Below are 15,329 nucleotides of genomic sequence, written 5' to 3' on the forward strand. Positions count from 1 at the left end.
ATTTCTAACATATTTAGTAGTAGGGTGCATGAGTACCAATGTATTATTATGTATTTAAAACATAAGCAACAGGATAGTTCTAATTTGTTACTAACCCTCACTGTTATTCTGTTTCTCTTCTCGATACTCAAATGTGGCACTTGGTGCCACGGCCCACCTGCCAAGTTGTTTTGCCTGCCTAAGGTAAAGTCATCCCTGATGGAGGATCACAGGAATCGTGAGAAAGAGGGGTCCTTTCATCAGATTAGAGCTATTTCAGCTGTGGAATGGCCAAATAGGGGAGGCAGCTTGATGAATGAGGTCTCCAGGACTCTAAACAAATCCAAATCATATTATGTGATATCATCTACTGTTAAATTGTACTTCCGTACTTCTAAAATTTTTATACTGTATTGAGGATTTGTTCTGTTCTGTGTATTGTACTGTGTTGTATTGACCCCCTTTTCTTTTTGACACCCACTGCACGCCCAACCTACCTGGAAAGGGGTCTCTCTTTGAACTGCCTTTCCCGAGGTTTCTTCCATTTTTTTCCTACAAGGGTTTTCTTGTCTTCTTAGAGAGTCAAGGCTGGGGGGCTATCAAGAGGCAGGGCCTGTTAAAGCCCACTGCGGCACTTCTTGTGTGATTTTGGGCTATACAAAAATAAATTGTATTGTATTGTATTACAGATCTGAATCTGTAACATGTCATCAGATTGTGTTCACTATAGAATGGTGCTTTATGTATTTTCATTTCGATGTGAACACCGGATTGCAAAACTTTACAAAGCAGCCTGATTGTCCAAACTATTCAAAATTCTTCACAAGCTTATTATGTTTAAGCATTACAACAAAATTTATCTTGGGGTTGGCAACTCTGTTCTTTGGTAAAGAGCTACTGGGCTAATTCCAGGGCTATGGGGTTGAATTATGAGGGAAGATTAAAAGAGCTGAGCCTTTACTGTTTAAGCAAAAGAAGATTAAGAGGAGACCTGACTGAAGTGTTTAAAATTATGAAGGGAATGAGTTCAGTGGATTGAGACGGTGACTTTAAAATGAGTTCATCAAGAACTCAGAGATACAGCTGGAAACTTGTTAAGGGGAAATTTCACACAAACATAAGGAAGTTTTTCTTTACACAAAGAACGACAGACATTTGGAACAAGCAACCAGGTAGTGTGGTAGACAGGAGGACTCGAAACTCGACTTGATGTTTTTGGGAAGAAATAAGTGGACAGGACTGGCGAGCTTTGTTGGTTTGAATGGCCTGTTCTCATCTAGAAAGTTCTAATGACTGCTGAATCAGATGGCAGAGAAAGTAGCACTGGCCATCTGCAGGGCATGCTGGGATGTGGAAAAGAGATGCAATTCTGATTATAGTGTAAATGCTGCAGTTATGATTCAGTAGAATTTAATCTTCATTGAGCCACAGTGTAAACTAGCGCAATTCAGAGGCAACAAAAACCCAACAGAAAGATGCCTTATCGTCACAGAAGAAGACCACACTGTGGGGTCAAACCACAGATATTCAGTGCTCACTCACATTTTGATGGATTGCTCATTGGGTGGGATCTTCCAAAGAGTGATGATAAGAGAGATGACCTGCTGTTCCTCTAAGAGCTTAGCCTTCGATGCTGAAACACTCTTCAAGTAGGCAAAAAGGGCCTTCACCGCCTTTGTGACCTGCCAGCAAAAGCACACGTTTAAGTGAAACAGTACAAAATAATGGGAAAAGAAACAGGATCTAACCTTAGAACACTGGAAATGCTACAAATCGAGGAAAGTGGAAGAAATAACAAGAGTCTGATGGTTATCAAGAGTTAAAGGAGTTGATGCATTTCAAAGATACCTCTGAATTGAAGACAGGACTGTTGACCAATTAAAGAGAGGGAGAAGCAGCTGTTCAATTGTAAAGTGCAGCATTATAGGATGAGTGTTTTGTTTTAGATACTCCCTGATTTTTCCAGATGTTTCTATTCCACAATGTCTCTCTATTATAAAAAAAAATCTTGGGAGACTAGGGAGACAAGATCTTCTCGGAAGACAATTTGACGTCCCGCGAGACAAGGCAGTGAGACAACATTTAAAAGAAGTCCAAAGACATCTAACCTAGCAGTTGTTGGAATGCTTTTGGCAGACATGCTTCATATGCTCCCAGCTCTTAAAACAACGACAAGCAGAACACGCAGCTCGCCAGCAGCAGCAGCAAGCCAGCAGATGATCCGACCGCAACTCCTTAGCATGCGTTCAGCCCCCCTTCACAACACAAGCAGCAGAGACGCGAAGTGGCAAAAGGACAGCTGCTGTACAGGCTTTTAAATGATCGACGCGCACCGCGACAAGCAGAATACGCAGCTCTCCAGCAGCAGAAAGACAGCAGCTGATCCGACAGCATCTCCTTAGCGTGCGTTCAGCCGCCCCCCCCCTTCACCAATTGGAAAAAATCGAAATTTGCAACATACGCAAGAGCTCTGGAAAGGCAAAAGTCTTGCAACATTCAAAGATAATAGTTTGGGAAGAGTGCACCACGGCACATAAAAGAGCTTATGAAGCCTTGAACCCAACAATGCAAGATCTCAGAGATCCTAGCAAAATAATGGGAGGTGCTGTCGTTTTACTCGCAGGAGATTTTCGTCAAACATTACCAGTTATTCCACGAGGGACACCAGCGGATGAACTCAATGCGTGTTTAAAATCCATGCTTCTCCCACGGTCAATTATATGTTGCGTGTTCTCGGGTAGGTACACCAAAAAATTCACACTTTTATGCACGTAATGGGCAAACAAAAAATGTAGTATACCTGAAAGCACTGCAGTAGTACTCAATGTATCTTTACTTTTTAAATGCTAATGTTTTACTGTTTAATAATTTATACGCTTCTTATATGTTGTTCAAATTCTTTTATCAAAATATTTTACTGTTTAACTAGTCATTTAGCCCGTTACAATAACGGGCGCTAGAACAGTAGTGCATAAACATTAGTAGGAACAGTCTGTATTAAATGGCAAGTGACCTTTAACCTCATTCTTTTTGTTGGTCGTATTTTTCTGTCTTTCAGCTTAAATTTTGTTGATGTTTACTTGCTGAGCTGACCGTTCTTCGTGGGCTGCCACCGTGTATTGTGTGTCTTTAATTTTCTGTGACAGTAATACTGTCTTGTACGTCTGATCAGGATGCCTCCTGGATGCCTCCCTGGTGAGGTGTTCCGGGCACGTCTAACCAGGAGGAGGCCCCGGGGAAGACCCAGGACACGCTGGAGGGACTGTGTCTCTGCTCAAGCTGCTGCCCCTGCGACCCGACCTCGGATAAGCGGGAGACAATGGATGGATGGATGGATGGACATCCGCTGGCTTGTACGTCTGTAATATACCTTTAAATTTCTCTGGTGGCAATACAGGCGTGCGCGTCGGTAATATGCCTTTAATCTCCTCTGACAGTAATACTGGCTTGTATGTGGCTGTAATATGCGTCACTGTATTGTGTAACTTTAATTTCCTCTCGCAGTAATACTGCTTTGTATTTCCGTAAAAATGCCTGTGACTTTCTCTAACTGTAATATCGCGCATCGCACCGTGTCCCGCGCATACGCACTTCACCAGAAGACACGCACACCTGGACGCACACAGGGATTTTATTAAAGAGGATAATTTATATTTACAGTAATCCCTCGCTACTTCGCGGTTCACTTTTCGCGGATTCACGACTTCGCGGATTTTATATGTAAGCACATCTAAATATATAACGCGGATTTTTCGCTGCTTCCCGGGTTTCTGCAGACAATGCGTCTTTTTACTTCTGGTACTTGCTTCCTCAGTTGATTTGCCCAGTTGATTTCATACAAGAGATGCTATTGGCCGATGGCTGAGAAGCTACCCAATCAGAGCACGCAGTTAAGTTCCTGTGTGCTGCTGATTGGCTCAGCGATGGAGTGCTACATTAACCAGGAAGTCTCATCTCACTCATTCAGCATTAACGTGCTCTTGCTACTGCATTCAGGGGATTATCACCTTCAATCGTCATCATTTTTACTGCACAGCATATTCATCACCATCATCACGTCATATATAGCTACGTGTACTTTGCTATACAGTAAGTGTAAACTTATCTACCGATTTCATATTGCTTAGCAGTTGTTCCTGTTATTAATAGAGTAAAGGGTGGGTTGTAAACAATACAGGGAGGGTTTAAAAACGTCCAAATACACGTTAAATAATTAAATAAATATGGTGTCCCTACTTCGCGGAAATTCAGTTATCGCGGTCGGCCTTGGAACCTATCTCCCGCGATAAGTGAGGGATTACTGTATATGCAATGTGCTTCTTATATATTACTTCATATTCTCATATGATAATGATATTAATAATGCTATTTATATTGATTTCTATGTTATTGTAAATGCTCTTTATTTGTTGAAAAATAAAATTGGCAATGAACAAAGTTATTTTATTTTTTTCCCTTGCACTCAGTGAGCGAAGCCACTGGGTAATCAGCTAGTTTACTATAAAAACAGTAAGGCACTAGAACTTTCCACTGCTCAATTGCAGAAATAGCAGCGTGACTCCTTAGTCGGCCCGAATACTTCCAGCTGTGCTTCAGGGTGTGTGTTTAGTATGTCGGGGCTTATCTGAAGGCCAACAAAAGCACACCACAGCCTCACAGAAGAGCACGTTGACATGCTAGTCCTTCTGGAGGTTACAAAGGCATCATCGTTAATTTACACAAAAACACAACGTGTGCGGTTTGTATTTACGCAAAGCCTTTAACTGTCTTTGTGGTCTGCTTGTATGTTACTGTCCTGAGCAACTGCTTACAAAACACACACTAAATTAACTTTTTTTACTTAAATATTTCATGTTTTTAAATTTATATGCATTCATAAAAAAGTTTGCAATAACTTTTTAATTAACATAATATTTGTAACTTTTCATTGTCCTTCCTTAGTAAAAAAAAAGACCTGACTGGACTTAAACTTTACTTTTTCTTGTAACTTTATTCTTAACCTTTTACAAAAGTCTGCACTACTTGCAGTATTTGCATTTAGTGACCACAATTTGTATTACAGTAGACCCCCACAAAGTCGCGGTTCAGAGTTCGCGGCCTCAGTCATTCGAGGATTTTTCCTTAGAACCTAACTAATAATTGTTAGTGGAAACCGCAAATATCCTCCGCAATTTTTGTGGCTTTTTTCGTGGCAATAATGTACTGTAGAGAGAACAGGAAGCAGCTGTAGAGAACACCGACGTGGGATGGTGAAAGTAGACAATAGAATTTTGAAACTGCAACTCCCAGCAGTCGCTGCAGTGGCTCTGATTGGTCTTCTGCTGAGGGTGCTGGTCAAAGGATGTCAGCGCGGCCGGTGACCAAAAGCAAAAAGTTTTTGTAATTTGTGTTTCAAGTTCCTGTCTGTCTGCCTTCTGTTGGGTTACCTGTATTTATTCATTTTGTCCTGGATTGTTACGTGCGTCTGGATTGTCTGCCGTCTGCCTGTATACATGAGGACACATGTAGATTCATGGCCATCCTGCAAAGAAAGGAGCGCTCCTGAACCCATCTTCCCCATTTCAGGAACTACCGGTAGGACTATCTTTACATTCCCATTCAATGCGGAATCTCTGGACTGTCCATTTTCATCATTACATTTTATCCGTTAATGTATTTCATGATTTACTGTGTGTGTTTTGTTTGTGCTTTGTTGTATTTAATGTGTAATTGCCGTAAGGTGAACGGGGTGGTATCGTTTTCTTATTTCATTTGTTTTCATTACATTCTAGAGTTAAAGCCCCAAGATGCCATCCAAACGCCCTGCACCGTCTTAAGGCTTCTGGCAATGAAAACGTGTTTGTGTGAATTACAGTACATATAGCGGTAACATCGGGATTTTACATTCTAGCACTGCGGAAGACATAGCAGTACAGTATACAGGTTTACCTTTACATTCTTTATTTTTAGGTAATGTATTAAGCTGAGTTTGAAATTAAAGTGTTTTGGGGGCATATTTAGGGTTTAAACTTATGAAAATAGGCATTTTTTTAAACCATATCCAAAATTCCCGGGTGCTCTAGGAACATAACCTGCACGAATTTTGGGAGTGTACTGTAGTCGTTTCCATCAATGTACTGATTTTAATGCATGCAGAACTGCAATTAAAATAATTGTTACCGAGTTATATTATACTGGCGGAGTGGTGGCTCTGGTAATCAGAAGGTTGCCCGTTCGAATTCCATAAACGCCAAAAGTGCCTCTACTCTGTTGGGCCCTTGAGCAAGACACTTAACCTGCAATTGCTCCGTCCTGGGTATGACGTTCATCTGCACCCAGCCCTGTATGTTGGCCCTTCAACCTGCAGGGAAAAAAAAAAAACCTGGGGGTTGGTGGCAGAATTGGCACTCCAGCCACCATTAAAAAAAAACCTCCCACTGGTTCCATTCCATCTGAACTCATGTGGTGCTGAGGTGTCACCCGTTGCGTGGCTGCTCTCGGGTCATAATCTGGGGATCCAGAGTTGGTTTGTCACGTGGTGGGTGCGGCAATGCACTGTATCAGCGGGTGCTCCTAACAACTCTACATTATATTGGTGTAAAATGTTATTCAAATTTCAATATTTTTCTTAGCATTGTACTGAGGTTTTAAATTTTGGTATCGTGACAACAACCCTAGGTGATAGTTGGGTGAGCTGGTGGGTACGCTTCAGCCAGCGTGCTTACAAGGATAGAATGGAAATGGCACATTCAGCACTGGCTGCTACGGCTCAGTCGTGTCATACTGGCTTTGCAAAGCATCATGGGGTGCTGGGTGGCCATTGAGCAAATTTTCTGGGAAAAAAAATGTGACAAATAAGGTCACTGGCAAACCCAGCAGCAAAAACTGCTTTGGAGAATTTTACCAATAAACACAATTCGGCAACATCTTTTAGTACATAACGGGTGCGGCAGTGAACAAATATTTATTTTCCTTATGTCATGTAGATGTAACATCAACTGGCATTGTACAGAAATACAATATACCTGGCTGGATGTCTTGGAATGAAGACCTTCTTCAGGTCATTTAGTGAGGTAATGGCTACCTGTGGTCCATGGTGGAGATTAACTTTGATTCCAACAGCAGAATCATTTAAGGAATCTGGATAATCAGCCCACGTGTTTTCACTCTGACGACTCCCAACTGTATACCTGCTAGTGCTTGGCGGTATACCGGTTCATACCGAAAACCGTTTTTTATTCTTGTTATGATATCGCTTTTTCTTATACCGCAACACCGGTTTAAATTGCCTTAACGACGTTTGGAACGTGGCCCAGCAGGAAACTGTTCAAGTGGGGACCTTTTTCACTGCTACACCGCTAAATAGGTAGTGGTAGTGTAGGTATTGCGCGGTGAAAATGGACAGAGAACATTCTGAAACTGAAGCTGTACCTGACGATAAAGTTGAACATGATGACACAGAAGAACTTTTGCCGAAAAAAAGGAGACACGTCCGTTGCCTGGAGATGCTTTGGTTTTAAAAGGTCAGATGTGGACCATTATGTTCAAATGTGTACATACTGTTTCTATTCTACTGGATAATACTGCAAGCCAAGTTGTACTTGTTTTATTTGTTTTCAATACAGTGTAATGTACCTGGGTACTGTGTAATAGTGTGACGACATGTTGACTTTATTCTCGTACTTTGTCATTAAAGTAGGACAGCGTAAACTAAACATCGTAAAATGAATATTTAATTTACTAGATTTTCTCAAACCCCGTCATAAGTTATATAGCACATTAAATTATTTGTGTTAAGTGTTCCCTGAGCTTCTTAAACTGACTTCCTCTGCGCTAAGAGGAGACAGCGATCGCCGCACAGAATCCATTCACTTCATGATATTCCTGCTCTCTGAACATTTAGAATGCTAAGATAAATACTTGATATCATTTTCATGATGAAAGCATGCATTAATCATGTGGGGGCACGGTGGCGTGGAGGTTGCACTGCTGCCTCGCAGCAAGGGGGTCTCGGGTGTACCCTGCCTTGCATTTGCATGTTTTTCTGGTGGGTTTACTCGGCGTGCTTCACTTTCCTTTCAAAGTCATGTAGGATGTAGGGTTTTGTTATGCTATATTGACCCTGTGATGTACTGGCGACTCATTCAGGGATGGGCACAACCCTGAATGGATGGCATAATTAAACATGTATAACAAAGATATTTTTAAAGTTCTGAACACTCCGTGGGCTAAGTTTAGAACTAGTTTTAATTTCACAAAGATGTTTATCGTGTGGTGATTGGCAATGTGGAGAAAGAAAAAGGAAGGATAGGAATTAGGGTTTTGGTACGTCAGATAGAGACAGCCCGCGTGCAATAAAGAAAGCCCGCTCAGAAGAACATCCATTGAATTCTGTGTTCGAGTCTCCGACCACCAGATCACAAACCCAACATTTACACAATATTTAAGTTAAACCTGTGCGATACCCATTCATACATCCAGTTTTTTGGAGCCTCGTCACACCTGCCATAAAGTTCTCTACACTGAACATACACCTGGGGACCCCTTACTTCGAGGGAGCAGCACTACCGCCTCACTACCGTGCATGTGTAATACCTGCTTTAATGCATTTCATCATGAAAATGGTATTAGCATTCTAAATTTTCAGAGAGCAGGAATATCATGAAATGAATGGATTCTGTGCAGTGATCGCTGTCTCCTCAGTGCGGAGGAAGTCAGTTTAAGAAGCGTAGTGATTAACAACTGGCTATGGGGAACACAACACAAAGCATTTAATGTGCTACGTTAACTTATGACGGGGGTTTGAGAAAATCTAGTAAATTAAACAATGATTTTAGGATGAAGTTTAGTTTACGACATTCTACTTTAATTATAAACTATGAGAATAAAGTGGAAATGTCGACTTTATTCTCGACGTATAGTTTTGTTTTTTTTTTTTCCACCGTGGCCCTAATACGATTCCGTAGGGCTTTACCACAAATAGCATTATAAATGCAAGTTGCAGTTTTATTATTTATGCATATAGCCTAGCTTGAAGCAAGGTCCATATTAATGCAGTTTGCCTAAATGATGGTTCAGTTGGTAAGATGTCATCACCAAGTTGCACTTGTTTTATTTTATTTTAATTTGGTGAATACTGTGTAATGCACCTGGGCTTTTGAAGCCTTGAAGTAATAGTGCAACTATCAGTGTAAGAGCCATTTTCCTTGTTCTAGAAGATTCATGAATATTTCTTAGATGACAATGCATAAATAATGGGAGGTTCCTATAACCCCCGTAAATAGAATCGTAGTGGTATATTCTTACCATTTCTAACAGCTTGGAGTAAACATTGTTCTTCAGTTAGCTAGTGATAGCCTTGCCTTGTATAAGGTGTAGAGGCATACGGTTTTTAACCGCAATTACACGTCACCGTGCCTGGGCACTTGCCTATGTGCCAACCGGCTTACAAGCCTTTTAAGTGTGTGAAGTAAATATGCACTTAACAGCACTTAATTTCTTTTTCTGTACGCTTTGCGTACGGTACAACACATAAATTAAGAACCTTTAAGTAGAGAAGAAGATACGTGACCGCATGTAACAGTGCTCGATGGCCTACAGGCTCATTGAATGTGAGAAACAACAAGTAAAGAAAACTTGTTTACTTAAGTACCACACCGTACGCTAAGGCGTACAGAAGAAGAAATTAAGAACCTTTAAATACAGAAATAACTAAAGTCTTTCAAGAAAAGCTAAGTTTAAAGAAGATACATTTTTTTCCCTTTTTTTTTTTTGCCTTTTATTTTACGTGTGTAACTATTTTTTCTTTTATTCTTGTGTGGATTATTCGCTTTTACCTTTCACTAAATACCTTTAAAACGAACTCTTGGACTCTGAGAATTCTTTTGACACGCGTCTTACCCGTGCCTGACGACACCTTATATATTTCAGCAGCTACAATCAGTAATAATACTATTATTTATTTTATTGTTATTATTTATTAGTTTAAATATTATGCAGTTTAATGATGGTAAAGTTGTTTAAAAAGTCCCTTTAACGTGTCAGTGGACAGAGATTGTTAACATTAACAGAAAGTGTAGTTGGTTTACAAAACATATTTACTGTTTATTCCTTTTCTAAGACGTGTTCAGTGCAATACAACTTTTCTCAAGCACCTCTGGATATTTTACTAAGTCTAAACGCCTCTTTGGATGGTTGAAAATATGTTGTCAAAATTATAGTTTAAGTCTTTGCAAAATTTGTTCAATAACAAGGTTCTATAATTTGACTGCACCTGTCATGCAGTGTGATTTCCTTCTCTTCTTTAGTGCCACCCCCTTGAAAACTATCACTTTATGGGGCCATGCAGACCTGGATTAATACTTGTGTGCACATTGAAATGTCTTTTTGTACGATGTCCAATTCTCATAACAGTCGAATAGGTTATTCTTAGCCAGTCTACTGCAGTGGAAAATGTGGTTAACATCCACTCATGCATAGGGAAAAAAATACCGTCAAATACCGTGAAACTGGTATAATTTAGAAAAATACCGTGATATAGAATTTTGGTCATACCGTCCACCTCTAATACCTGCATACACCTCTAACACCATCACTACCATCACTATCCACAACCTCCATATCTGTCTGACCTCCTCCATGTTGCCATCCCCTCCGTACCCTTAGATCCTCGTCCTCTGTCCACTTGATTGTCCCCTTCGTCTGTCTTACCACAGTGACCGAATGCTCTGCTCCCCAGCTCTGGAACTCACTACCATCTGAGCTTAGAAATATTGAATCATTCTCACTTTTCAAATCTAAACTTAAAACTCATTTGTTTAGGACTGCTTTTTCTCTTTGACAATTGCTCTGTCTGATTTTAAATTTCGTATTTTAGTTGTGTTTATAATCCGTGTTTCATCTATTGGTCGGTGTCCTTCAGTGTTTAGAAAGGCGCCTACAAATAAATAAAATGTATTATTACTATTACTAGCGACTTTGCGCGCGCTACGCTGCGCGTTGGATGACCACAGTTGAAGGACTCCCTGTTTAAATGCGCCTGGCAGTCGTGAACTGAGTCCTTCATCGCACTGCATTTGATTTTTGCATGGGAAACAAAATTTCAAAACAAAACCCATGATTCACGAAGTGTGGGACGCAGACTAATCAGAATCGTATACATTGTGTAAATGGTTGTAAGGAAGAGGAGTGGAGACGCGTCGTTGCGGTAATGTCTGTGAGTGGTGAGTGTCAGTTTGTTGTAAGCGAGAACGGTGAGAGCGTTCACTCGGAGTTTCTTGGGAGACCGTACATTTCTGTATATGATGGTTGTTTTGCAATCGTAAGGACCTGTCGTCGGGTGTCTCATTGGCACGCTTTTGCCTCTTTCTTTCGCGATCACGGCGTAATCGGTCTTCTCTCTCTGTAGGGGTTTCAGTTGCCTTTCATTGTGCGGCAGAGACGCGTCGTTGAGCTAATCTGTGTGAATGCTGAGTGTCCGTTTTTTGCGAGCGACTGGCACGCCTTTGCCTGTTTGCTTCGTGATCACGCTGTAATGTGTCCTCTCTCGCAGGAGCAGGTTCAGTTGCCTTTCGTTTCAGCATTGTTCGATTAGGTCTCCTCCGTACAAGTGCACATGGGTAGCTGAAGACGGAAAGGCATAGTGGGCTGGAAGGGAGAAAATAGAAAATCGCGGCTTGAAACACCCATCTGACTCAGATGCGGGGCTTGAAATACTCAAGTGCACATGTAGCAAAGTGTAAATGTTATTTATAATTTTATTTTATTTTTGTTATGAACTTCCCCAAAAGAGTTGATCCCTGTAAATAGTTAATAGTATATCAACAATATAATCTGTTGTAGTACGGGCGTTAATTAGCGTCACACCTCATAACCTGCATACACCACGTTTTTGGCTCTAACGGCAGAAGCGCGGTGGACGCTGTAAGGGTAAGTTGTGGTTTCTGTTTCTTTCGTGATTAATTTATTTCATTTACTTTGTGTTAATAATTTACAATCGATTTCATTTATTATTTAATAGGCAGAGGGGAGAAGACGTTAATGTGACGCTCTGTCTATTTTCTTTACTTTTGTTTTGAAAAGGTATGCTATATATATATATATATATATATATTTTTTTTTTTTTTTCTTTAATTTTCACTTGTTGAGAGTATATAATTAGGATTTTTTTGTATAAAGTCTGTGTATTGTAAATAGTTCTCTTTGGAAAATTGGATTAATTTTTTTTTTTGTAAATAGTTTTTATATGTAATGTGTTTGTATAAATAAAAACACGAGAAGCGCGGTGGACGCTGTAGGGGCAGAGGGGAGAAGACGTTAATGTGACACTCTGTCTATTTCTTTACTTTTCTTTTGAAAAGATTTTCGGGAACAGGAAAAATAAAAGCAAAGGGGAAAGAACGGAGGGGGGTAAGCAGGAACTCTGAGAGGAGAAGGACTGGGGGCTTTTCTACGGGGCGGCTATACAGCCAAAAGGAACCCAGACACGGACACCGCACTGGGCTTTTATTATATAGATTATTATCATCACGTGTGTGGACGACTAACCTGTGGTGAGTCGCGTCAGCAATGGCAACGAGTCGGCATGCAGAAGGGAGACACACCAGTCCGCCAACTGTTGCAACTCAAGTAGCCAAGGCAAGAGAGACAGAGAGGATTGCGGACTTCAGGAAGGCCCATTCTGTCCACACCCCACTACACATGGAGGTCTCTGCTGTGGAATTGGCCCAGACCACCAAATTGCTTGGTGTGCACCTGGCAGCTGACTTTACTTGGTCAATTAACAAACACCAACTCCACAGCCAAGAAAGCGCAGCAGCATTGACACATCTTTTGGCAGCTGAAGATGACAACTCTGACTCCCTCAGCAATCTACAGGGACACCATTAAAAGAGTTCTCACTAGCTGGCTTGGCAACTGCACTGTGCCCGACCATAAGGTCCTACAACGGGCACAGCACCTCTGTGTCCTCCATTAGGACAGAGTGGTGGCTCAGATCGTAAAGTTGCTGGTTCGAGTTCCATAAATGTCAGAAGTGACTCTACTCCTTGAGCAATTGCTCCGTCCTGGATATGACGTTAATCTGCATCTGCAACTTCCAGTGAACACCTGAGGGTTGGCACTCCAGCCACCAAAACTGTTCCAGCATGGTGCGGAGGTGTCACCCACCCGCTGCACTGTGGTTTGTCGTGTCGTCAGGTGGGTGTGTGCGGCAGCGTGTGCTATCAGCATTGTGGAGCACCAATCATTGCCAATAGCTGCGGTTTGATGACTTAATGTTTTCATTTGACATGGCAGGCCATTCTTTTTATTTCCAAGGGTAGATTGAAGCAGAGGAGTTCCTGCTCATTCCTCACCATCAATCAGTACACACAGGTGTGTACAGAGAAACAAATTAAAGGAGGGCAGCTGGTTGCTTTGCCAAGTGCATCTTCTTGCTAAAAAGCGGCCATTGCTAATTGTGTGAATTCAGCTGTTTAAGACTAAATGAAGCAATAAAGGCTGGCGAATCACAACAAGCTGGACAACCAAAACGAAGCATTCAAACGTGGAGCTGGAGCAATAATTGACTTCTCTTTAAGAAACTGGGGTTGGAACAGAAACCTGCAGCCACTTCGACCCTTCTGTACCGACTCTGCCCGCTCCTGATGTAAAGGCTCGGACGTCTTCCTCCACGGCCACTGCATTAATCAGCCGGACAGGCACAGAGAGCCCCGAGCTCGGGTCGCTTACTAATAATAATAATACATTTTATTTACAGTGGGGCAAAAAAGTATTTAGTCAGCCACCAATTGTGCAAGTTCTCCCACTTAAAAAGATGAGAGAGGCCTGTAATTTTCATCATAGGTATACCTCAACTATGAGAGACAAAATGAGAAGAAAAAAAAATCCAGAAAATCACATTGTCTGATTTTTAAAGAATTTATTTGCAAATTATGGTGGCTCAATTGGTGGCTGACTAAATACTTTTTTTGCCCCACTGTATATAGCGCCTTTCCCATGCTCAAGGCACTTACAGAATATAAGAAAGAACGGCAGGGTATACAGTATATAGCGTTGTAGAAACCAGATAAATAAATAAAGATGATAACAGTGAATTCAGAGAAAAAGCCTAACAGACAACATAATTGATGGTCTCGCACACACACACAGGTTACAGGAGCATCTTGACAGAGAAGTAAACTGAGAGAAGGGTAATAAAGTCAAGTAGAGCTAAAAGCCTTCTTGAACAGATGAGTTTTGAGCTGTTTTTTTAAAAGACTTAATGGAGTCAGCTGATCAAATTAATTTCGGTAGGTCATTCCAGAGTCTGGGCGCTATACAGCTGAAGGCCCCGTCACCCATGGAGTGTAGATTAGTGTGGGGTACAACAAGATTACCAGAATCAGAGGACCTTAGTGGGCGGGCAGGCACATAGTGATGGAGAAGGTCATTTAAGGCATTGCAAGTTATTAGTAGGATATGATATTTGATTCTGTAAGACACAGGGGGCCAGTGAAGAGTCTTCACTGAAGACGGAGCATGATGGGTGTGATGTGCTCGCTGCTGCTGGTTCGAGTAAGGACTCTTGCAGCTGTGGAGCTGTGATATAAGATTAGAAGGGGCGCCTGCCAGTAGACTGACCGGGAAGGCCTGAAGCTCAGTGCCGGTCTGTGGAGCACCGTGTTCACCGAAGCCAGTGGAGGTGAGCACCACACGGTGACCCGCCATGCCAGCCTTCTGAGATACCAAGAGGTAGCGGCAGCGCTCGGAACTCCAGCGGTCAGTTTCGGCGCTACCAGACACGTCTTTGACAGAACAACTCAGTGCCCCCGAAATAAGGAATGGCTGCGGAAGAGACCACCGCGTTGCTCACCTGTGTTCGGTCCAAATGAAACCCCAAACCGTTCGATTCTGCCATACCGTCACCCCGCGTTTTCCACGTGCGCCTCCACCAAGAATGATGGGAAGTTCAAAACGCATGCGCATGATGGCGAGCTGAGCCATAAACGAACCCTCGCAATCTGACGAGCGCGCCCCCACGGCTCTCGGAGGCGTGGAGGACGTATTACGATAATCGCTTCAGAAAGCATCGTACACCGCTGTGGAGTGAAGTAATGGATAAAGGTGCCTCACGCATCTGCTGCTTGTGCTTGTAAATTACAAACCGCTGTACGCTCCAAACCAGATCCCGGGGGATTACATTTCATAGGTAAGGCTGAACAGTTGTTTTGGTTATATTTGGCCATTAGAACAGTACAGGAGAAAGCTGGAGCAGAATAACAGCGGGAAGGAAGAGTGGGATGGGATGAAGATCATCACTGGCTGCAGCTCGAAGCAGGGTGCCACCATCGAGAGAGACGTGAAGAGAGCAAACCAAATGAACAACTTCT

The 15,329-nt window shown here is 41.9% G+C and overlaps 1 protein-coding gene across 2 annotated transcripts in view; it reads right to left on the minus strand.

The window, feature by feature from the left end:
- Nucleotides 1-14,932, minus strand: part of rsl1d1 (ribosomal L1 domain containing 1) — a 40,888-nt gene extending 25,956 nt beyond the window's left edge. For both annotated transcript variants that reach the window (XM_028814106.2, XM_028814105.2), the window contains exons 1-2: nt 14,813-14,932; nt 1,522-1,661 (exon numbers count right to left, since the gene is read on the minus strand). In XM_028814106.2, coding sequence (XP_028669939.1) covers nt 1,522-1,661; nt 14,813-14,857 — 185 coding nt within the window. In that variant the 5' untranslated portion in view covers nt 14,858-14,932. The remainder of the gene's footprint in view (nt 1-1,521; nt 1,662-14,812) is intronic.
- Between the last annotated feature and the right edge of the window lie 397 nt (nt 14,933-15,329).

The sequence above is a fragment of the Erpetoichthys calabaricus genome, chromosome 11, assembly GCF_900747795.2.
Source record: "Erpetoichthys calabaricus chromosome 11, fErpCal1.3, whole genome shotgun sequence".
Lineage (NCBI taxonomy): Eukaryota > Metazoa > Chordata > Cladistia > Polypteriformes > Polypteridae > Erpetoichthys > Erpetoichthys calabaricus.